Raw genomic sequence first — 23,387 nt, forward strand, 5'->3', positions numbered from 1 at the left:
AAAAAAAAATACATTAGCAAAACAAAAGACTAGAGAGGGACTGAACATCAGGGATTGCTGCATTTGGAAATGAAGGGAGATTAACAGTGCAGAAGCAAGTGAAAAGACATCTGAGGATGAAAAGGAACAGTTAAGAGAGTTAAACAATCTCCAGAATATAATTTGGACCAAGAAATAAAGAAAAATGGTGAATTAGAGAAAGATGAAACTTTTGGAAATTACAAAAAAGATTATTAAATCAGTATGACAATGGAGAAATTAGTTTCCAAGGAAATTTAAAAGCCAGTTGATTAGAAATGGCTATTCAATTTAATATACTAAAAGATAAGATTGATGATTTTACAGCAAAACTTCATCTTTCAAACAATATAGAAGGAATGTGTAAAACTAAAGAAAGAATTCAAGTTGGAACAAGAAGTAGTCAATCTCAAAAGTCATATGGAAATAAATATGGTGGAACTTGTTCAAGTTGAACAGTATAAATAGGAGATTGAAGGAAGAGCAAGACAGGGTATAGTACAATAGTTAAAAGAAGTCAGTCTGTTTTTAAAGGTTTATTATAATGTGCTTTATTTCATTTTATTGCAAATTATATTTGGGATGTAAACATTATCTTTATTCTCTCTACTTCCCTTATAATAGTTTCATTTGTAGATTTCTAGAAGGAAGATAGCATCTGTTTCTCCTTTTGAATATTTTAATTTTCACTATTATTACAACTAAATTGATCTTTCAGAGTAATGATTCATATTAAAGAACCATTTGATTATATTAAGACCTGTTGGTATAAAATAAGACCATTAGGAGGGAAAGATAAAAATTGTGATTGAGAAATCACACCATATTCTTAAATTGTTAAAAAAAAAAATATAACATTAGTACTATGCCAGCAGGTCGGTATGGTGGTTAAGGCACTGAATCCCACATGGCTGACTTCCATAGTTTGACTCTTAGACCTGGTGGCTTGAAAAACATGCCAGGCACGTGTGCCTGCATGCCCCAAATCCCAAGAGGATATTGGAGAAGAGATTATGGCATGACTATCCCTCCACCCGCCTCCAGAGGGTGATTTCTCACATTCCCTCTGTCTTTCTTCGGAGAGGTCACATGCTCTATAGCAAAAAACTAAAATAAAAATTAAAAAATTGCTAATATTCTGTTATAAGTTTAATATCTTTATTAATATTAGGTTGTGTGGAAAGTCATTTATTTTTCTATGAAAAAATGCATCATGACTTTTCCAACAACCTATTAAATGGGATTGCTTTTTAAAAACTTCAAACTATAGAATTTGTCCAGTGAGATGTAAAAGTAGTCCTCCTCTGCTTGCTGCCCCCACTCTTGAGAGGTAACTACATTCTTGCAAAGTTTTTGGCCTTTTTGGAAAATTCAGGTTTTCTTTTTTCAATGTAATGACAAAAAAATTGTACATTGTATTCTATGGATAGTAAAGTATTTTATTTATGGTTTTGTCTTTTTTTCTGTCATTACGTTGTTTGTATTTGTCTTGGTTTCTTACACTTGTCAGACATTTAGCTGGTTTAGTAGACCTTTGAAAGAAGCAACTCATGGTGTTACTTGTTAAATACTGTTTATTGGTTTGATTTTCTAATTTTAAAAACTTTTAACTTTATGTTTCCTTGATTTTCCTTTCTTTATTTTTTGAGTTGAATGCTTAGTTACTGTCAGTACTGTTTTCAGTTAAGACATTTGGTGCTGTGATTTTTTTTTTTTTAACTTGAAATACTCAAGTCTAGTGCAGAGATTCAAAACGTGATTATCTTTTTTTTTAAATTTTTTAATTTATTCATTTATTTTAATTTGACCAGAGAAAGAGACATACACAGGATTGGTGGGGGGGAGTGAGAAAGCAAGCCAACAGATCCAGGACTCGAACCATGGTCAGCCACGTGGAAGTGTCCAGTGTCTTAACCACTGTGCCACCTGCTGGTCCCTGAAAATGTGATCATCTTAACACCAGTCTTCTTAGTGAATGTATAGAATTGCTAGTCATAAGAAACAGATATTGGGACCAGCAGATGGCGAAATGGCTACACTGCTGTACTCCCATGCAGCCGACCGTGGTTCGAGTCCCGGACCTAGTGGCTTATACTCACACCAGGCGCATGTGCATGTGCATGTGTGCCCAAGATCCCGAGAGGAGAATGGAGGAGAAGGGATTGTGGTGTGGACATATCCCTGGAGGGTGATGTACTCCTTCTGTCTTTCTGTCTCTCTTTCTTGCAAGCTTACGTGCCCTATAGCAAAAACTACTCCAAGTAAAATAAAATATATTAGCCTTGTGATTGTTTTGATATCTTCTGAAGCACTTTACTGCTTTCATTTTCCTAAAGCAGTACTTTATACTCTTTGTTTATGAAAACTAGTAGTTCTTTTTTTTGTTTTTTGTTTTTGCTATAGGGTGCGTGCGCTCGCCAGAGAGACAGAGAGACAGCAAGAAATCACCCCCCCAAGGGGGGATGGCCACGTTGCAATCCCTTCTTCTCCATTCTCCTCTCGGGATCTTGGGCACGCACGCACACGTGCCCGGTGTGAGTTTAAGCCACCAGGTCCAGGATTGAGAAATCACACCATATTCTTAAATTGTTAAAAAAAAAAATATAACATTAGTACAGTGCCAGCAGGTCGGTATGGTGGTTAAGGCACTGAATCCCACATGGCTGACTTCCATAGTTTGACTCTTAGACCTGGTGGCTTGAAAAACATGCCAGGCACGTGTGCCTGCATGCCCCAAATCCCAAGAGGATATTGGAGAAGAGATTATGGCATGACTATCCCTCCACCCGCCTCCAGAGGGTGATTTCTCACATTCCCTCTGTCTTTCTTCGGAGAGGTCACATGCTCTATAGCAAAAAACTAAAATAAAAATTAAAAAATTGCTAATATTCTGTTATAAGTTTAATATCTTTATTAATATTAGGTTGTGTGGAAAGTCATTTATTTTTCTATGAAAAAATGCATCATGACTTTTCCAACAACCTATTAAATGGGATTGCTTTTTAAAAACTTCAAACTATAGAGTTTGTCCAGTGAGATGTAAAAGTAGTCCTCCTCTGCTTGCTGCCCCCACTCTTGAGAGGTAACTACATTCTTGCAAAGTTTTTGGCCTTTTTGGAAAATTCAGGTTTTCTTTTTTCAATGTAATGACAAAAAAATTGTACATTGTATTCTATGGATAGTAAAGTATTTTATTTATGGTTTTGTCTTTTTTTCTGTCATTACGTTGTTTGTATTTGTCTTGGTTTCTTACACTTGTCAGACATTTAGCTGGTTTAGTAGACCTTTGAAAGAAGCAACTCATGGTGTTACTTGTTAAATACTGTTTATTGGTTTGATTTTCTAATTTTAAAAACTTTTAACTTTATGTTTCCTTGATTTTCCTTTCTTTATTTTTTGAGTTGAATGCTTAGTTACTGTCAGTACTGTTTTCAGTTAAGACATTTGGTGCTGTGATTTTTTTTTTTTTAACTTGAAATACTCAAGTCTAGTGCAGAGATTCAAAACGTGATTATCTTTTTTTTTAAATTTTTTAATTTATTCATTTATTTTAATTTGACCAGAGAAAGAGACATACACAGGATTGGTGGGGGGGAGTGAGAAAGCAAGCCAACAGATCCAGGACTCGAACCATGGTCAGCCACGTGGAAGTGTCCAGTGTCTTAACCACTGTGCCACCTGCTGGTCCCTGAAAATGTGATCATCTTAACACCAGTCTTCTTAGTGAATGTATAGAATTGCTAGTCATAAGAAACAGATATTGGGACCAGCAGATGGCGAAATGGCTACACTGCTGTACTCCCATGCAGCCGACCGTGGTTCGAGTCCCGGACCTAGTGGCTTTTACTCACACCAGGCGCATGTGCATGTGCATGTGTGCCCAAGATCCCGAGAGGAGAATGGAGGAGAAGGGATTGTGGTGTGGACATATCCCTGGAGGGTGATGTACTCCTTCTGTCTTTCTGTCTCTCTTTCTTGCAAGCTTACGTGCCCTATAGCAAAAACTACTCCAAGTAAAATAAAATATATTAGCCTTGTGATTGTTTTGATATCTTCTGAAGCACTTTACTGCTTTCATTTTCCTAAAGCAGTACTTTATACTCTTTGTTTATGAAAACTAGTAGTTCTTTTTTTTGTTTTTTGTTTTTGCTATAGGGTGCGTGCGCTCGCCAGAGAGACAGAGAGACAGCAAGAAATCACCCCCCCAAGGGGGGATGGCCACGTTGCAATCCCTTCTTCTCCATTCTCCTCTCGGGATCTTGGGCACGCACGCACACGTGCCCGGTGTGAGTTTAAGCCACCAGGTCCAGGACCCGAACCGCGGTCAACTACATGGGAGTCCAGCGACATAGCCATTACGCTAACTATTGGTCCCCAAAACTAGTAGTTTTAATTCTAGCCAACTTTTATTTGTCATTCTCTAGGGTTTTTTTGGGGGGGGGGGGGGGGGGCTTTTTTGTTTATTTGCTATAAGGCATGTACTCTCGGCAGAAACAGACAGACAGAAAGTGAGAAATCACCACCCAGGACGGTGGCCACGCCACAGTTCCTTCTGCATTCTCCTCTTGGGATCTTGGGCATGCATGCACATGCGCCCAGCATGAGTTTAAGCCACCGGGTCCGGAACTCAAACCGTGGTTGACTACATGGGAGTCCAGCAACATAGCCATTACGCCAACTGCTGGTCCCCATTCCTCAGTGCTTTAAAAGCATATATAAAGTTTTTTTTTTTTTTTGAGAGGTTTTTACTGTAGGACCTATGCGCTTGCCAGAAAGACAGAGAGACAGAAAGTGAGAAATCACCCCCCAAGGGGGATGGCCTTGCCACAGTCCCTTCTCCTCCATTTTCTCGGGATTCAATCATTATTATTTTTATTTGCCACAGGGCATGTATACGCACCAAAGAGAGAAAGCTGCCAGGTCTGGGACTCGCACTGTGGTCAGCCATGTGGGAGTCCAGTGTCTTAATCAGCATGCCACCTGTTGGTCCCCTTGAAGCGTTTTCTTTTTGTGGGGGGAAGATTTTTTGCTATAGGGCACATGTGCTCTCCAGAAAGAGAGACAGAGAGCGAGAAATTACCCCCTGGGGGCATGGCCACGCCGCAATCCCTTCTCCTCCATTCTCCTCTCAGGATCTTGAGCGTGGATGCACACTCGCCCAGCGTGTTTAAGCCACCGGGTCCAGGACTCAAACCACCGTCCCACTATATGGAAGTCCAGCAACATAACCATTATGCCAACTGCTGGTCCCAAAAGCATATGTTTTTTGAAAGAATTATTTATCATTATTTTTTTTTATTTGCCAATATGTGCTCAACAGAGAGAGAAAGCTACCAGGTCTGGGGCTCGAACTGTGGTCAGCCATGTGGGAGTCTAGTATCTTAACCAGCATGCCACCTCCTGGTCCCCTTGAAGCATATTTTTTTTAAAAGTCTACGTTTGAGGACCAGGAGGTGGTATGGTTAAGGCTCTGGGCTGGACTCCCACGTAACTATCCAAGGTTCCAGTTTCTGACCCGGTGTCTTGAAAATCATGCTGGGGTTGCGTTTTGTGTGTGTGCCCCAAGTTCCAAGCGGGGAATGGAGAAGCGATTGTGGTATGGCCATCCCCCTGGGGGACTGGTTTTTCATTTACCTTTCCTCTGTCTCTGGCGAGTACACACGACCTATGACAAAAACCTAAAAAAAATCTGTTGTTGATATTGAGGGAAAAAAATTACATATTTTTAAGGATGGTCTTCAAAGCCAAGACATCGTTAGCAGTAAAATAGCAGTGGTTTCATGTGACCTGTACATCTTCTATATTTTGTCGTTTTGTTTTGGCCAGCTAGATAGATGATCAGCTGAACGCTCTCTTGAAGGCATTCCAGCTAACAGAGGAGAACACCAGGCTCCGCCATCTCACCTGCTCCCTTATTGAAGACATAGCAGCCGCATATTTTCCAGACTGCACAGTCAGACCCTTTGGCTCCTCAGTGAATACTTTTGGGAAATTAGGGTGTGATTTAGACATGTTTTTGGATCTCAGTGAAATTGGAAAAGTCAGCCCTCACAAGGTAATTATATTCTTTTAGACCGTTATAATAATTTGAAGTTAAGACATGAAAATAGGAAATCTTTGGACTTAATAAAATTACAACTACTGATTTTTTTTTTATTATTTCTTTTTTAAAAAAATTTGCTGTATGGTGTGTGCACTCACTGGAGAGAAAGGTGATGGTCACACTGCAGTCCCTTTTCCATTGTCCTCAAGATTTGGGGCATGCACACACATGCACCCAGCATACTTTTAAAGCCACCAGGTGGAAGACTTGAACTTTGTAGTCAGCCATGTGGGGGTTCTGCTGCCCCAACAACTATGCCTCTGACTACCCCGATTATTGATTTTTCTTTTTTTAACATTAATTTTGTGGGTAGCCACCACCACTTTTTTTTTTAAATTTACCTTTGCTTATTTATTTATTTTATTTTATTTTGACCAGAGATGGATAGAGCGAGCACGCGCGCGTGAAAGAGAGAAAGCATGCTGCCAGGTCCGGGACTCAAACCATGGTTGGCCATGTGGAAGTCCAGCACTCTTAACCACCACACCATTTGCTAGCCCCCCTAACTATTGACTTCTAAAGTAAGTAAACATTATGATTGAATGGTAGGTCTGGCGGGCCACCCTTACGGCATAGTGTTTAAGGGGAGCAGATCCCACATGACCGACCATGGTTCAGATTCCAGCATTGGTAGCTGAAAAACAGGCCTGGCTTGTGTCTGTGTGTGCATCAAATCCTGATGGAATGGAGGAGAAAGGTTTGCAATGTGACTATGCATCTTCCTTGTCATTTTCTGGCAATTACATGTTCCCTTTGGCATTTAAAAAAGAAAAAATAGTAGGTCTTGGCTGGTTTTGCAGTACAGTAGATAAGTGCTAGCACGGCAAGCCAGCCACCACGTGGATATCTGCCATTTGAATCCTGGCCCCAGTGACTTGAAAAACACACGCACACACATGCCCTGATGGATGGAGAATTGGAGGGAAAGGGGATCGTGGCATGACCAAACCTTTTGGGGAATTCACTCTTTCTGTCTCTCTCACTCACTCTCTAGTGAGTTCAGGTACCTTCTGGCAATTAATAATTTTCAAAAAAGTCTATTAGATAATTGATTTTTTTGGAATTTTGTGAAGTTTTTATTAGTATCAATGTAATACGTGATTGTTTAAAAAATTTATTATTTTTTAAAATTTATTTTGCTACAGGGTGTGTGTACTTCCCAGAGAGATAGAGAGGGAAAGTGAAAGCAACCCCTGGGGACATGGTCACCAGGCAATAAATATTTTCTCCATTCTTTTAGGATTTTGGTCATGCACATACATGCACCGCACATTTTTTAAGTTGCTGGGTATGGGACTAATTTACTGACATATAGAAATATAAAAAGCTAGTGATTTTTCAAGTTAGTGCTTTATATTCTGGAGAAGCAAAAGATATCTGAGGGTTTTTAAAAGTCTTTTAGTTGTGATTGCGTGAAGAATTTTGTTTATTTTGGGTTCTTTTTGCCAGAAATGATTTTGACCATTCTTTTAGAAAAGTTTATTTTAAAAAAATTCCTTTTTTAAAAAAACTTCTATTTACAAATGTTTTTATTACTTAGACCATAGGAAATTATCTGATGGAATTCCAAGTGAAAAATGTTTCTTCGGAAAGGATTGCAACTCAGAAGATCCTGTCTGTGATAGGAGAATGCCTTGACCACTTTGGCCCCAGTTGTGTGGGTGTTCAAAAAATATTAAACGCTCGGTGCCCACTAGTGAGATTCTCCCACCAGGCGTCTGGATTTCAGTGTGACCTGACTACTAACAATAGGTAACGTTAAGTGTGCCCGTTACTGGATATTACCTCGGCTTTTCTTGTTCAGAATAGTGGCTTTGGATTCTTTTAGACCTGCTTTAATAATTTTTAAAAAGTTTGAACACTGGTTTGAATAGTAGATGAAATCCCTTCTCTTATATCTATTGATAAAGAAAGTGTTAAAATGTTAATGTACCTAGCTAACATAACATCTGAGAACTGTTTTTCATTGTGCTTACTTGTGTAGCGGGAAAGTGTGGAAAGGACCTACTTATAATGCAGGTCTTCTGGGTGTACTTAGAAAATAAAGTGCAACTTCACTTTGACCTCTCAATTGCCTCCAGGTAGCGTTAGCTTTGTGTATTAAATAAATGTGGTCTTTGCTCCATTCAGAAGGTGGTCTGAACAGTTTGAGATGGAATGGTTTTTCTTCAGTATGTATGTGTTATATCATCCTAGCAGCCTGTTTCCCTGTAAACAGTGGGGGGTGGTCGACAGGTTTTTATACTCGAATCACTTTTCCTGGCTTCACAGTAGAGAAAAATTTGGTGGGTTTTTTTTTTTTTTTCTTTTTTTTTGAGAGGTTTTTGCTGTAGGGTACATGTGCTCGCAAGAAAGGCAGAGAGAGAGACAGAAAGCGAGAAATCACACACACACACACACCCCAGGGGGGATGGCCACGCTGCAATCCATTCTCCTTTCGGGATCTTGGGAATGCATGCACACACGCTTACATGAGTTTTAAGCCACCGGGTCCAGGACTCGAACCACAGTCAACTACATGGCAGTCCAGTGACATATCCATTACGCCAGCAGCTGGTCCCAAGAAAAGTTTTTTAATTGAGTTTATTTTTTTAAACACTTGTTCAAGTTTGATTTGATCATATTCTCTATTAGATCAATAATCACAACTGAAAATAGATTCAGAGAATGCAATATAGAGCAGGTTTGATGAAACTCAAGTGTTCACTAATAGGTCAGTGCTATGTACATAATGCATTTTCTCAGCCCATTGAGTAAAGTCTGTATGATTTTTTTGGCCAAATTTTAATTTAAAAATACAATTATGTTTTGTACCTTCTGTCATTTTCTTTCATTTATAATATGTAAAAATACTACAGAATGACATTTATTTTTTATAGTAATATTACTTTCTTTTTTGAGGGAAAAGTTTTTACTATGGGGTGCATGTGCTCTCCAGAAAGGGAGAGACAGAGAGACAGAAAGCGAGAAACCACCCCCAAGTGTTGATGGCCACGCCACAATCCTTTCTCCATTCTCCTCTCAGGATCTTGAGATTCTCCTCTCAGGATCTTGAGCACGCTTGCCCAGCAACGCGCCCGGTGTGAGTTTAAGCCACCAGGTCCGGGACTCGAACCATGGTTGACTACATGGGAGTCCAGCCACATAGCCATTATACCAACTACTGGTCCCATGATATTTTCTTTATCTTGTTGGAACAAGTTTTTAAAATTTTGTTGTAATGTTTTCTTTCAGGTTTCTTATACTCTTGGAATGTTTCTTTGTATCAGATACCTTTCACTATTAGATATTTATTTTTCTGCTTAATTTAATTTCATTTACATACATAAAACACTTCATTCCTATGAATTTCTATTATGCCATTTCTTCTGTTCTCTTTAAATTTAGGATGTTAAATGCCCTGGTAGTACTTTAGTTTTAAGTTGATACTGTTAGATGCTTTAGTGCCCTCTGTCGATTCTTTGAGAAATTACAAGACATATTTTCATTAGTAGGAACTTAGTTAAAAATACTTGTGATTAGTAATTCTTTGAATTTTAACTACAAAACTTATCAAAAATGAGTTTCATAGTTTAATTTTTTAACAGGCACTTTATCTTCAGAGGGTTTTGGTTTTTATAAATCTTAGCTGTGTAGTTTTGTCTGTTATGCACTAGAAGAATTTGAGACTATAGTCTTTCTTGATAAAATGAGTAGAATGTTCCCGTTGTGTTTAGATTATAGTATACCAAAGAACTGGATAACCAAGGTATAAAATCAAAGTGCAAAGACTCATTTATAAGTGCATATATGTTTTTATTGATAGTTATAAAGAATTCTTGTATTATTCACTTATTTAAATCATGTGTAGGAACTTTGATTTAAAAATTCTGAGTTTCAGAACTGTATTTTAATTGTCAGTATTTAAAAGAATATTTTAATGGTAATGAAAGTATTTGCTATTCAGCTATTTACATTATTTTTTTTTTTAAATATTCCTGTAGAGCACGTGTACTCACTGGAGACAGAGGGAGAGAGAGAGAAAGTGAAAAAGCACCCCCTGGGGGACTGCCACAATGCAGTCCCTTTTCCTCCATTCTCTTTGGTATTTTGGGCATGCCTGGCATGTTTTTCAAACTGCTGGGTCCAGGACTCAAGTCATACATTTGGCTGTGTAGTATCCAGCTGCCTTAACTATGCCCTGACTGGTTCTACATTAAATGTTTTAGAAGTTTATTTATTTATTTATGTATTTATTTCATGAGGGACAGAGACATAGCACATACCTCCAATAGTGTCTTCACATTGTCATCTCCTCCCAGCCTCAGCCAGCCCAGAGTACAGGCACACATGTGCTTGGCACAAACAGGGTATCCTTGGAAAGTGGCCCCATTACCTTCCTGCTTGGGTCCAGTTGTGTTACCACTGCTTCACCACACAGTAAATCTTCTGTGGAAATACATAGGCTTTTTGCTATCTGATTATGGTGTTCTGAATACAGCTACAGTAAGATGTTAAATATTCTTTCATGTGCATGTCTTATTTTACCTGTGGATCATAATTTTGAGGTTTGACATTATTATTTTCCTTGTGAAGGATTGCTTTGAAGACTTCTGAGCTCCTTTATATTTACGGTGCCTTGGACTCAAGAGTTAGAGCCTTGGTGTTCAGCGTACGATGTTGGGCTCGAGCGCATTCATTAACGAGTAGTATTCCTGGTGCTTGGATCACAAATTTCTCCCTTACAATGATGGTCATCTTTTTTCTCCAAAGAAGATCACCCCCTATTCTTCCAACACTAGATTCCCTAAAGGCCTTAGCAGGTAAGACTAGACACAGTCTTCTCTCTTTTCTCTTTATGACATGAATGAATATAATTACCATGAGTTTTCAAAGCCATGCGTATTTATTAGTCATTTTCCTTGATAAATGTTGTTTGATAATATTTTCGCTTAGTATCCGTCTACTTTTTTCTCTATGACAGATTAGGAATTTGAGGAGGAAATGACCAGGTAGTCTCGTCAGCAGTATTGATGCAAGGAAGCCAGTGTGGGATCGAGCTTCAGTTTGTAACTCTAGATGACTCAGTAAGATTTTATGAAGTGCTAGCTCCTTACTAGGCACTTATCTAAAAAATTCATGTTATTTAGCCCTCCCATCAAACCTTATGAGATAGCATTATTATTTTCATCATATAGATGAGGAAACTGTAGCTTTCTGAAGCTACCTAAATTGCCCAAGATCACATAATCAGAAGATGCTAGAGTTAGGATTCAAACCCAGGTGCGTTTCAGAGCTTATCCCTTTTTTCCTGACTGAAATGAACACAATAGGGTCAGCAGGTGACACGGTGGTTAAGGGGCTGGACTCCACATGGCCAACCACAATTCAAATCTCACACCTGGTGGCTTTGTTTCTCACTTTCTTTCTCCTTTGTTCTCTCTCTGATGAGTACATGTGCCCTATGACAAATTTTAAAATAATAATAATAAATTAATATTTTAAATAAAAAGAAGTGTGAGTATATACAGGCATATGTGTGTGGATTTTAATACACTGAATTCATCATATAACCACCAGTTCCAGCTGTGCCCCGTTTTAGTTACTACCCCCGCTCCACAGCCCCTCCTAACAGTTGATTTTCACCTGTTGATGTCATTTAATGTAAAAGGCTTCATATAGTATGCATTCTTTCGTATCTGGTGGCGCTTTCCCTTTCAACATTATGTTTAAGAAATTCATTCATATTTTTTAGTGAACCATTCAGTTCCATTGCTGTATTCTATGGATATATGAGAAAGTTTTTAGTTCTATTTTTAATGGACATTTGAGCGATTTGTAGTTTGAAACTAATATAAGTCCTTACTGGTATGAACATCCTGGCACATGTGTTTTGGTGACAGTGGGTATTCGTGGGCAGCTACTCCTAATTCTTAGCTGATTCACTTGATATTTTAGCTGTTTTTAAATCAAATGCTTGAATTAATTACTGTTTCTTGACTTTTGGGTTTAAGTACCATTTGTCTTCCTTTTATTGAAGAGGAAGAATTGACTCTTCTTCTGAAGCCCCCACACCACACCTGTCTTTTCTATCACTTACATTCTGACTATAGCTAGATCATAATTTTGGCATGTATCCTTTACGTGATTAAAACTGTAAATATATCCGTGTCTCATCCATGTTATACCATTATTAGTTATCAAATTAATTCCATTTTTGCCCACCTTTTTCTATTCTTTGAAATGAATGGTTTTTAATACTACTTATTGTCTTAGTTTTTTGGTTTGCTTAGTTATTTATGTACTTAACATTAATTGAATCTCAGACTTTTTCTCAGTTTTCTAAATCTTTTCTCCAAATATTCAAGGAAATCAAATATTTTATTTTTGTTTTTTTCTTGTTTACCTAGCCTGTTTTTTTCTAAATAGTATTTTGGTTTTTTTTAACTTCATTATGTGTAGTTTCATGTTAGGAATTCCTCATATAGTTGATAAGCCTAAGCCAATGTCTGATCCTGCCACCTCCCCCCATACATATTAAACAATCTGCATTAATTAGTATTGCAGAATTGTCTCTTCACTTCTCCCATTTAATGACTACTGACTCATAGCATCCTGCTAATAATCATGTTATAGAAGCTGAATATAGTTACTTATATAATTTTTTGCTATTCAACTTTAACTTCAGTACAGTTTTGATAAAAGTATATTATTACACGGTGTTTTTTCACAAGGGGAAATATTAAGGGCTGACCCTGTAGCCTGGTTGGTTAAGGGAACCAGATCCCACGTGGCTGACTGTGTGGTTCGAATTCTCCTCCAGTGGCTTGGGAAATACAGGTGTGCAAGCATGCACTAAATCATAACAGGATGGAGAAATGAAGGAGAAGGGATGGTGGTTTGACCATGCCCCGTGGGGGTATATTCTCACTCTCCCTCTCTTTCTTTCTGTTTGGTGAGCTCTCCTCTGACAAATTGAGAAAAAAGCATATGTTAAGCCTTTGTATGAACTCGATTTATTCACGTGTGTTATCAGTTCTAGTTGTATGTTAAAAATATGCGGGGCTGAGACATGTTGATTTCTGCTGACTTGACCATAAAAATTAGCCTTAAAAATTGTGTAGCCCATAGATAAGATTTTACCATAGTCCCCAGTAATCCAGAAATACCAGTTATTTCTAACAGTAATCTGTATGACAAATTACAAATTATTATACTGCGATACTGTTCTGAGAGTTCATATTTGCTTATGAATTTTTGCCAGTGTTTCATACAACAGAGGAAGGAGCCACGGGATTAAGCTCACTGATAGAGTGAGATATACCTGAAGGGGCTGTGAACCTGTTTTCTAAGTCAGCACTGTCCCACAGAACCTTGCACTAGTGGAAGTGTTCTGTGTGTGCTGCGCATCCTGCTGCCTTAGCCATCTGTTGCCTGTTAGGCACTTGTAATATGGCTACAGCAATTGAAGCACCAATTTTTATTTATTTATTTTTTTTAGAGAAAGAGAGGTTTTTGCCATAGGGTGTGTGCGCTTGCGGTAGAGAGACAGAGACAGAAAGTGAGAAATCACCCCCTGGGGGGATGGCCACACTGCAGTCCCTTTACCTCTAGTCTCTTGGGATTTTGGACACACAGGCACATGCACCTGGTGTGAGTTTTAAACTCCCAGGCCCTGGATTCAAACTGCAGTTGACTACATGAGAGTACAGCGACATAACCATTATGCCATCTGCTGGTCCCAAAGAACTAACATTTTAAGTTTAACCATATATTAGCCACAGGTGGCTAGAGGCTATTGTATTTGTGTAGGTGTGGTCCAGGCGGTATTATAGTGGCAAAACAGGAGGAAGAAAATGAAGCGGGAAATTTACAACCAAACTGTTAGGTTTGAATGCTTTAGGGGATTGGAAAAACGAAGATGGCCCTGTGTTAAATTGGCATATTTTCCTTAATGTTTTCAATCGTTTCTTTTAAAACTTAACATATTTCTAGAATATTTTAATGTGGATCTCCTTTTCCTATGTTAGCAATGTCTTCACTGAGGATTCATTCCTGAAAAAAGATACAGTTAGCTAAGAGAGCATCAATATATTGGGTTGTCAGGAAAGCCACGATGCATTTTTGCATGGAAAAAAATATGCCATGACTTTCCCGATAACCTAATATTTTTGACTAGTATGTTTATGTCTAGACTGAGTCACAGCATATATACACAGTTGATAAGTTGAAATAGGAAAATGTGTGCCCAGGTACCATAAAGGTGTATTTCAGTAGAACTACATATGTTTTCAGTGTACTGTAAATTGTATGGAAAAACATAAAAAATTTGTATTAAAATTAACCTAAGGTAATTTTGGAGAAATTATGTCAGTAACTCAGGTCTTAACAGAAAAATAATGGGGAAAAAAAACACACACAAAATGGGAGATAACAGTTTTTTTTAAAAAAGAATTATTTTGTTCAGCTTTATTTATTATTATCTTTTAAATTTGACCTGGGAAAGTGAGAAAGCAAGCTACTAGGTTTGGGACTTGAACTGCGGTTGACCATGTGGGAGTCTGTGGAAGTTCAGTACCTTTAAACACCACACCATCTGCCAGCCCCATGGGAGATAACAGTTTTAAGGAACCTTGTTTATCTCTTTCTAATTTTTCTCTGGTGATCATAATCACCATTCAAAATTACACAATCCACAGTCATTCAGATTATTGCTTACGTGCCTGCAGTATGCTAGATACTGTGCTTGTGGCCTCACCTTGGGGGAAGAGGTAGCGGTGACTAGGACAGTAGTAGCCTTCGTAGTCCCCGACCTGGTGCAGAAGAGTAGACAGCACGTGATAGTGAATTCACAGTGCAGTCAGGTAAGTGCAAACAGCAGGTGGAGCAAAAAGGATGGAGCCTGCGCCTAGAATTCACAAATAGCTTCCTGATGGCAGGTGGCCATTGGTTGGGTTTTTGAACAGCAGGAGTTTGCTCTTCCTTCAAAAGAGCATATTGTATATCATATATTGGGAGTAGGTTTAGAGTGGGCAAGGGATTTCATGTGGCTGCATATTTATACATAACAGGAAAATAATTACCTCTAAAAATATAAATACCAGTAAGGAAGATGAATGCTGAGGTGCAGTGTGCTATTACTGACTTTGACGTACTGAATTCCAGTCACTCTAGAGCTCTGCATTTTAGATATTACCTGAAGTTTTAAAACTTTATAGAACATTCAGTTTGTGTCATATATGAATGACTGAGTAAGTACATTAAAAAAATAGTAAAATAGAAGTGGAAATGTAAATTAAGATACTGCTAGTACCAAAATTTGCTTTATTTGGGAACTTGTACATTTTTACCTACTAGTAGAAAGCAAATTACCTGAAAAAAATAATTAGAAATCATTGAATTGTTGATAGACAATAATTTTAGTATGGTAAAGTAAATGTAATGTAAATTCACTGTAGTATAATTTTGAATAATTTTTAAATGTAGTTTTATATCCTAGTAACCATCAACGTAATTAGAACACTGACTAGTAATAAGACATATTAACCTATAACTTGATTTATTTAAATTATGGATTCCTTTTCTGAAGTAGGGAGTATCTTTGAAATACAAATACAACGGAGGGACCAGCAGTTGGCTTAATGTCCATGTTGCTGGACTCCCATGTAGTTGACCGCAGTTCGAGTCCTGGTGGCTTAAACTCACACCGGGCACGTGTGCATGTGTGCCCTCTCCTGAGAGGAGAATGGAGGAGAAGAGATTGTGGTGTGGCTGTCTCCCCTGGGGGGTGATTTCTCACTTTCTGTCTTTCTGGCAAGCGCACGCACCCTATAGCAAAAAACCTCAAAAAAAAAAAGAGAGAGAAAGAAAGAAATACAATGTGAAATGTTTTTTCATTTCTGTTTATTTAAGATGCAGAAGATAAATGTATAATAGAAGGCAACAACTGTACGTTTGTTTGTGACTTGAATAGAATTAAGCCTTCAGGAAACACAGAAACACTAGGTAAGATTTTTTCTTTTTTTAAAAAAAATTCTTATTGAAACAAACTTTACTCTTATTCTTGTTTTATTTATTTATTTATTTATTTATTTATTTATTTTGCAGAGTCACTGCTGATAGAATTCTTTGAATATTTTGGCAACTTTGCTTTCAACAAAAATTCCATAAATATTCGACAGGTAAATATTTTAATATTTATTAGGTATCTGTTTATCTTCAGTACCAATAATTAGTTAAGTATTATTACTTTCGTTTCCAAAGCACCTAACAAATGTTATTCCATTTTAACTCTGCATTAATAGGTAGCAGTAAGAAAATTGATGCTTGGGGGAGCTATGTACCTTGACTATAGTTCTTGAGAAGAGCAAAAGCAGCTTTCTTTTTTTTTTAAGAGAGTTTTTTTGGTATAGGGTGCATATGCTCTCTAGACAGACAGAAAGCGAGAAATCACTCCCTGGGAGTATGACCTCACCACAATTCCTTGTTCTCCATTCTCCACTAGCACATGTGCCCAGCATGAGTTCCAAGCTGCTGGGTCCAGGACTTGAACCATGGTCGACTACATGGGAGTCCAGTGACATAACCATTACACCATCTGCTGGTCCCAAAAAAGCAACTCTTCTAACATCTGCCTTTGTTGCTTCACTATAGTACTTCTGTCATCGGTGCTAATACCCTTCCAAATGTGCAATGTATTCTAGAAGGGTTTCTGGCAATACAGATTTACATGCAGATTACAGTTGTTTTTAAGTTGGATTTTTGCTCCTGTGGAAAACATTTAATAAAGGTCCTAAAGGTAGATTCTAGTGATTTCTTTAGTTTGAACCCTCAGGATTTAATTTATTTAGAGCAAATGAACTTATGATTTGGATTCTTCTGAGTAGCTGGCATGATAAATATTTTTCTAAAGAAGAAAACCAGTCAAGGCGGAACCCTAGGCAAAGTTTATTTATAAGTAGAGGACACTTGTGATAGCTCTCTATTTGGTTTTATTCTGTCTAGCACTTGGATAATTGATTATAAACCTTATAAGATGGCTTCATGAAATAGGTCCAGATGCACATTTTTGTTGTTTATTCAGCTCGCTCTCTTTTTATTGTTTCATATCTCTTACCCTGCCTGTAGAAACTTTGATAAAATAAAAATATAGGGGTCTTGGGACCAGCAGTTAGCATAATGACTATGTTGCTGAACTCCCATGTAGTTGACCGCGGTTTGAGCCTTGGACCCAGTGGCTTAAACACGCCGGGCGCATGTGTGTGCGTGCCCAAGATCCCGAGAGGAGAATGGAGGAGAAGGGATTGTGGCGTGGCCATCCCCCCTGGGGGGTGATTTCTCGCTTTCTGTCTCTCTGTCTCTCTCCATCTCTGGCGAGTGCATGCGCCCTGTAGCTAAAACCTCTCAAAAAAGAAAGGGGGGGGGGTCCTGGTCCCCTAGCACAGTGGGAGAGAACTATAGTCATTTTGCAGTTTTCAAAATAGGGCATAGGGAGCCAGATCCCACACAGCCGACTACAGTTTGAATCCTGGTCCTGGCAGCTTGCAAGACACACTAGGTGTGTGCACATTCCCCAAATCCTGATGGAGATATAGAGGAAAAGGGGTGCAACATGGCCACACTCTGTTGGGGGTGTTTTCTCTCTGGCGAGTGCATATACCTTCTGGCAATTAAAAAAAAATCACATAGGGATGGGGGAGGGAAGGGATACAGAATAATAGAAGAAAAAGGTCACCATACATATATATATATATATTTTTTTGCTATAGGTTTCGTGCGCTTGCCAGAAAGACAGAGACAGAGAGACAGAAAGCGAGAAATCACCCCCCAGGAAGGATGGCCATGCTGCAATCCCTTCTCCATTCTCCTCTCAGGATCTTGGGCACGCATGTACAAGCACCTGGCATGAGTTTAAACCACTGGGTCTGGGACTCGAACCATGGTCGAATATGTGGGAGTCCAGCAACATAGCCATTATACCAACTGCTGGTCTCGATGATGTTTTATTTTAAGATTTATATATTGGGTTGTCAGAAAAGTCATGATGCATTTTTTCATAGAAAAATAATTTAAAAATTTATTATGACTTTTTCAACAACCCAATAGTTTTAGCTCTTTTTTTTTTTTTTTGGAGAGGTTTTTGCTACAGAGCACGTGCGCTCACCAGAAAGACAGAAAGAGACAGAGAGACAGAAAGTGAGAAATCACCCCCAGGGGGGATGGCCATGCTGCAGTCCCTTCTCCTCCATTCTCCTCTCGGGATCTTGGGCACGCACACACACACACACATGCCCAGCGTGAGTTTAAGCCACGGGGTCCGGGACTCAAACCGCAGTCAACTACATGGGAGTTCAGGGACATAGCCATTATGCTAACTACTGGTCCCACAAATTTCTTTATCCTTTTTGGATGCGGGACTGAGATGGCAGGCAAAATCCCTACTGAGCAGTAGCCTGAAAGAAGTTAGGGAATAAGAGAGGCTGCTTGCATTGGAAAGTCTCGGCCATTGCCTTTGTAATATTTAAGTAAGATTTGTGTTACCACCTGAAGGAGGAAAAGATAGGTAGACTAATGACTTACTGCTGTCATTTCATTTATAGCTTGCTTTTCTTTTAATTTCTGTTGAGGTGTTGCCTATGGCAGAGTTTTATTGTTGCATCTGTAGGAATGTAATAGAAACTTTTGTTTTAAATGAATGCATAAGAATAACCCATTGTTTCTTCTCTTCCTTTATTCCACCCTTGGGAAACAGCCATTAGTATATTTAACTCAGAGATTCTGATTTCATGTGTTTCTGTTCTACCATAATATTACTTTTTTTTTTACTTAAAATTTTTTAAAATTTTATTTAACTTTATTTATCATTATCGTTTTCACTTTGACTAGAAAAGAGACAAGAGAGAAGGGAGAAAGCAAGACTCCAGGTTCAGGACTCGAACCATGGTTGGCCATGTTTGAGTCCAGCGCCCTTAACCACCACACCATCTGCCCGTTCCCCTAATGATAAAATTTTTTTAGTAGGTCTCAAAAATATATCTTCATCTTATTTTCTGCCATGTTTCTTTCCTTCCCCCCCACCCCCTTCTAGCTCTATCTTGTTAGGTAAAAATTATGTTATTGAGACTGGGACCAGCAGTTGGCATAATGGCTATGTTGCTGGACTCCCTTGTAGTCGACCGGAGTTCGAATCCCAGACCCAGAGGCTTAAACTCATGCCCGGCAAGTGTGAGTGCATGCTCAAGACCCCGAGTGGAGAATGAAGGAGAAGGGATTGCAATGTGGCCACCTCCCCAAGGAGTGATTTTTCTCGCTTTCTGTCTCTCTTGTCTCTCTCTGGCAAGCACACGCGCTCTATAGCAAAAACATCTCAAAAAAAAAAAAAAAAAAAAAGACTTTTATTGGGGTACTTAGTCCACTGTTTGTCCAAGCAGTGATATCATAAGCTTAAGTTATTTTTCTCCAAAAAATACTCATAAATCTACAGTGGGAAAAAAGTCACAGGCCCAGTCATGACAGTGCAGGTGGTGGGGCACTGCTGCATGATGCTGGAGCCATACAGGAGGGCCTGGGGTTTGGATTCCCAGTTAACTGGAACACACCCTTGAACCTGGAAGTCTGGGGATTACAGTGTGGTGGTGAAACCCTGCTGGAAATGTCTTTGTCTTCCTTCCTTCTTCCCTCTCTTTTGCTTATGAAATGAAGTCAGAAGTAAACATAAACGTAACATACATATACATACTCACATATATATAAGCAGCTTCCTTAAGAAAAAAACTTTAGGGACCAGTAGGTGGCATGGTGGTTAAGGTGCTGGGCAGTCCCACATGGCCGACCATGGTTCGAGTCCTGGACCTGGTGGCTTGCTTTCTCACTTTCCCTCTCTCTCTCTCTCTGTGTCTCTCTCTCTGGCTGGAATAAAGTAGATGAGTGAACAAATAAAGTTAAATAAATAATTTTTTAAAAAGAAAGAAACTTTATAGTTAGTGCTGCTGTTTTATGTGTTCGACATTTTATTAAGTTAACCAAACTTTTTATATTTAAACCCTTCATATGTTATGTGTATTTTACATTTTTTTCTTCTGTAATAATCTTTAGGGAAAAGAACAAAACAAACCTGACTCTTCTCCTCTGCATATTCAGAATCCTTTTGAAACTTCTCTCAACATTAGCAAAAATGTGAGTCAAAGCCAACTGCAAAAGTTTGTAGACTTGGCCCGAGAAAGTGCCTGGATTTTACAACAGGAAGATAAAGATAGACCTTCTCCGTCAAGTAATCAGCCCTGGGGGCTGGCATCCCTACTGCTGCCGTCTGTGATAAATAATAAGTCTCTTGCTGGGAAGAAAAGAAAAAGGCCTGCAAGTGAACGAATTAAAAACTTGTTAGAGTCCCTAAAAGGTAACAGTTCAGAAGATTCCACAAACACCAATGGGAAAAGAACAGTCAGTACCCAGGCATAATGGCTGTTACTTTGCTTTAAGAAGCAGTCTTATCCTACGAAATGGCCTGTGGGCTACCTGGAAGACCGGTGTGAAACTTGTATAGGCTTCAACTTTGATCTGATGTCACTTTTCACGATCGTCTCATTGGCCCCTTTTACCTGGTCTGAAGTTCTGGTACACTCTCAATCTGATGAATACTCAGTGGCACTTTATTAAAACATCGGCCATCAGGAATAAGTAAAAGAAGATTAGACGGTACTTTCAACTAAATGGTTAAACTATGCAGAATGAATGGTAAAAATCATTTAAGCATCAAACTTTTGTTGATACCATACCCGTCCCTGATTAGAAAACATTTAAAAGGACTTCGAGTTGTGTACATTATGTAGACAGTGAATGCAATAAAGCTTCAAAATTTGGTAGAACTCTTTAGTACGTATTTTTGTATTTTTTAAGCATTGTACATATATATTAAAAGACGTTGGTACTGATAATCAAAAATGTTTGTTTTTAAAATATGAATGCAGACACTTAGACCACATTCTAAGTATTCTAAGCTAAATATATAGGAATTCTAATGTATTGCTTTAAAATATCATTTAGCTTTTTTTTTAAAAAAATAAAACCCTGTTTCTACTAAAATGGGATATTCCCAGTATTCCTTTACTTCTTGTTAGAGAACTCGCTGCTGCGTATAGAAAATAGATATATCGAACTGTAACTTCCACTGCATAGCCGGTGGTGTAACTTTCCATTTTAGAAGCAGATGTGTAATGTAGTGTTTAAAAACGGACTAGAGCTCCATGGCAAGTCACTCAAGAGTCCCATTTGTTTTCATCTGTAAAGTGGGGATGATAATGCTGCCCACTTTAGCTGATGGTTGCAAATATTTAGGTAAGTTCTAGGGCAGGAGCGTGGCACATAAATGTTATTTCTTTTTAGCTAATACTTCTCAGTGTTTGTGGTATCTAATTATTTTTCTTGCTACTTAGAATTCAGATTTATTCTGTCATCAGAAAAGTCATGTTGTATTTTTCTGTTATTCTATGTAAAAATGCACCATGACTTTTATGAAAATAGTGGTTTTTAAAAGGTTTCCATTTACATTTTAGCTCAGAAATGCTAATGGATGCTTCCTGGAATATTTTGAGAAACTCAGTAAAGTTCTGAGGCGAGTAAATTCTGTGACTGTCCGTGCTGTTTGATTTCATGTTCGCACCAACAAACAGGCCAGTGCTCTCTTACACAAGCAATAGCTTTGAACTAAAGATTTTCTCATTTGTTTTTTAAACTTGGGTTAGAAATCTATATTGATTTCAAAAGTTTAGAAAATATTTAAAAGTAACGAAGGGGTTCTTTTTTTAAAGAATTATTATTATTATTATTATTATTTTTGGAGAGGTTTTTTTTTTTTGCTCTAGGGCACATGTGTTCACCAGACAGACAGACAGAAACAGAGAGATAGAAAGCGAGAAATCACCCCACCTCCCCCCAGAGGGGATGGCCACGCCGCAATCCCTTCTCCATTCTTCTCTTGGGATCTTAGGCATGCACACACATGTGCCCAGCGTGAGTTCAAGCCACTGGGTCCGGGACTTGAACCGCAGTCGACTACGTAGGAGTCCAGTGATATAGCCATTACGCTAACTGCTGGTCCCATTATTTTTTAAATTTGCTATAGGATGCTTATGAGAGCGAGAGAGAAAGTGAGAAAGCAAGCCATTAGGTATAGGACTTGTCTGAGTCCACACCTTAATCACCACACCACCCAACTAAGTGTTTCTAAATGAGATTTTTTTTCCTTTATGGATTTTTAAAAAAAATATTCATTTAATCACTATATATCACTATAGCTTTTAAAGTGAATTTACCCAACATGAATGCACTTCTCACTAATCCAGTTGAAGATACTATACATGTTACCATCAGCAGATAATCATCCATTTCTGTGTCCCATAAATGTCTTGCCTCTCTATTTTTCTCCTTGATTCTTTTCCTCTCACACTTCCCACAGTTTCCAGAGTCCGTAACCACTTTCTATGCTTCTGTATCCTCTAATCTCTCGGTTTCCTCCATAGAATGAGAAGAGTCAGTATTAAGTGGAGACATGTCTCTCCTTCTTAGCCTGGCTTGCTTCACTAAGTAGGAAACTTCCATGTTCATCCACTTTTTTTTTCTTTTAATTTATTTACATTCATTCACTATATATCATTACAACATACAAAATGAGATTTCCCATCCAGAATACACTGTAAATTGACAGTCAAGCACATCAACATACGTGTAATCAACAAATAATTTTCCATTTCTTATTTCCTGTATATTTTGCTTTATTTTGCCATTCTTGATTCCCTATTCCTCACCCTCTGCCATGTTGCACCCTCCTCCCACATTGTCTCTGGTATCCATGGTGCTTTCTATGCCTTTTCCCATTTAATTGATTCACTAATGAACTTAATTAGTCTAAATATTTCCAATAGCTAGCACAGCTGATATGTACATATACATGAACACTAGTCTGACTTTAGGCATAAATCTCAGTGAGTAGAATGAACATACTATAAAGTAGCACCTAGTTGGGGCTATATAGTTTATTGCAGTCATCAAATACGCATTTTTTAAAAAATTTCAATAAAAACAGTTTTCATGATTTTTTTTCTCCTAAAACTTTTTTTTAATTAATTAATTTACATTCATCCCTTAAGCATCGTCATAACATACCAAATGTGGTTTCCCATCTAGAATAAACTGCATAGTGGCTTAATCCTGCATGTTCTCATCAATAATTTTCCATTTCTAGTTTCATATATATATATATTATGTATATATATATATTATATATATGTTT

At 38.2% G+C, this 23,387-nt stretch overlaps 1 protein-coding gene across 4 annotated transcripts in view; it reads left to right on the top strand.

Annotated features, from left to right (window-relative positions):
• Positions 1 to 20,964, top strand: part of MTPAP (mitochondrial poly(A) polymerase) — a 30,355-nt gene extending 9,391 nt beyond the window's left edge. For 2 of the 4 annotated variants that reach the window (XM_006139761.2, XM_006139760.2), the window contains exons 4-9: positions 5,849 to 6,073; positions 7,662 to 7,873; positions 10,697 to 10,923; positions 16,013 to 16,105; positions 16,208 to 16,281; positions 20,195 to 20,964. In XM_006139761.2, coding sequence (XP_006139823.1) covers positions 5,849 to 6,073; positions 7,662 to 7,873; positions 10,697 to 10,923; positions 16,013 to 16,105; positions 16,208 to 16,281; positions 20,195 to 20,557 — 1,194 coding nt within the window. In that variant the 3' untranslated portion in view covers positions 20,558 to 20,964. Of the gene's footprint in view, positions 1 to 5,844; positions 6,074 to 7,661; positions 7,874 to 10,696; positions 10,924 to 16,012; positions 16,106 to 16,207; positions 16,282 to 20,194 lie in introns of all 4 variants that reach the window. The other 2 variants (XM_027770373.1, XM_027770351.1) reach the window with 2 other exon arrangements.
• The last annotated feature ends 2,423 nt before the right edge of the window (positions 20,965 to 23,387 follow it).

The sequence above is a fragment of the Tupaia chinensis genome, unplaced genomic scaffold (assembly GCF_000334495.1).
Source record: "Tupaia chinensis unplaced genomic scaffold, TupChi_1.0 Scaffold000001_1, whole genome shotgun sequence".
In the NCBI taxonomy this organism is placed as follows: Eukaryota; Metazoa; Chordata; class Mammalia; order Scandentia; family Tupaiidae; genus Tupaia; species Tupaia belangeri.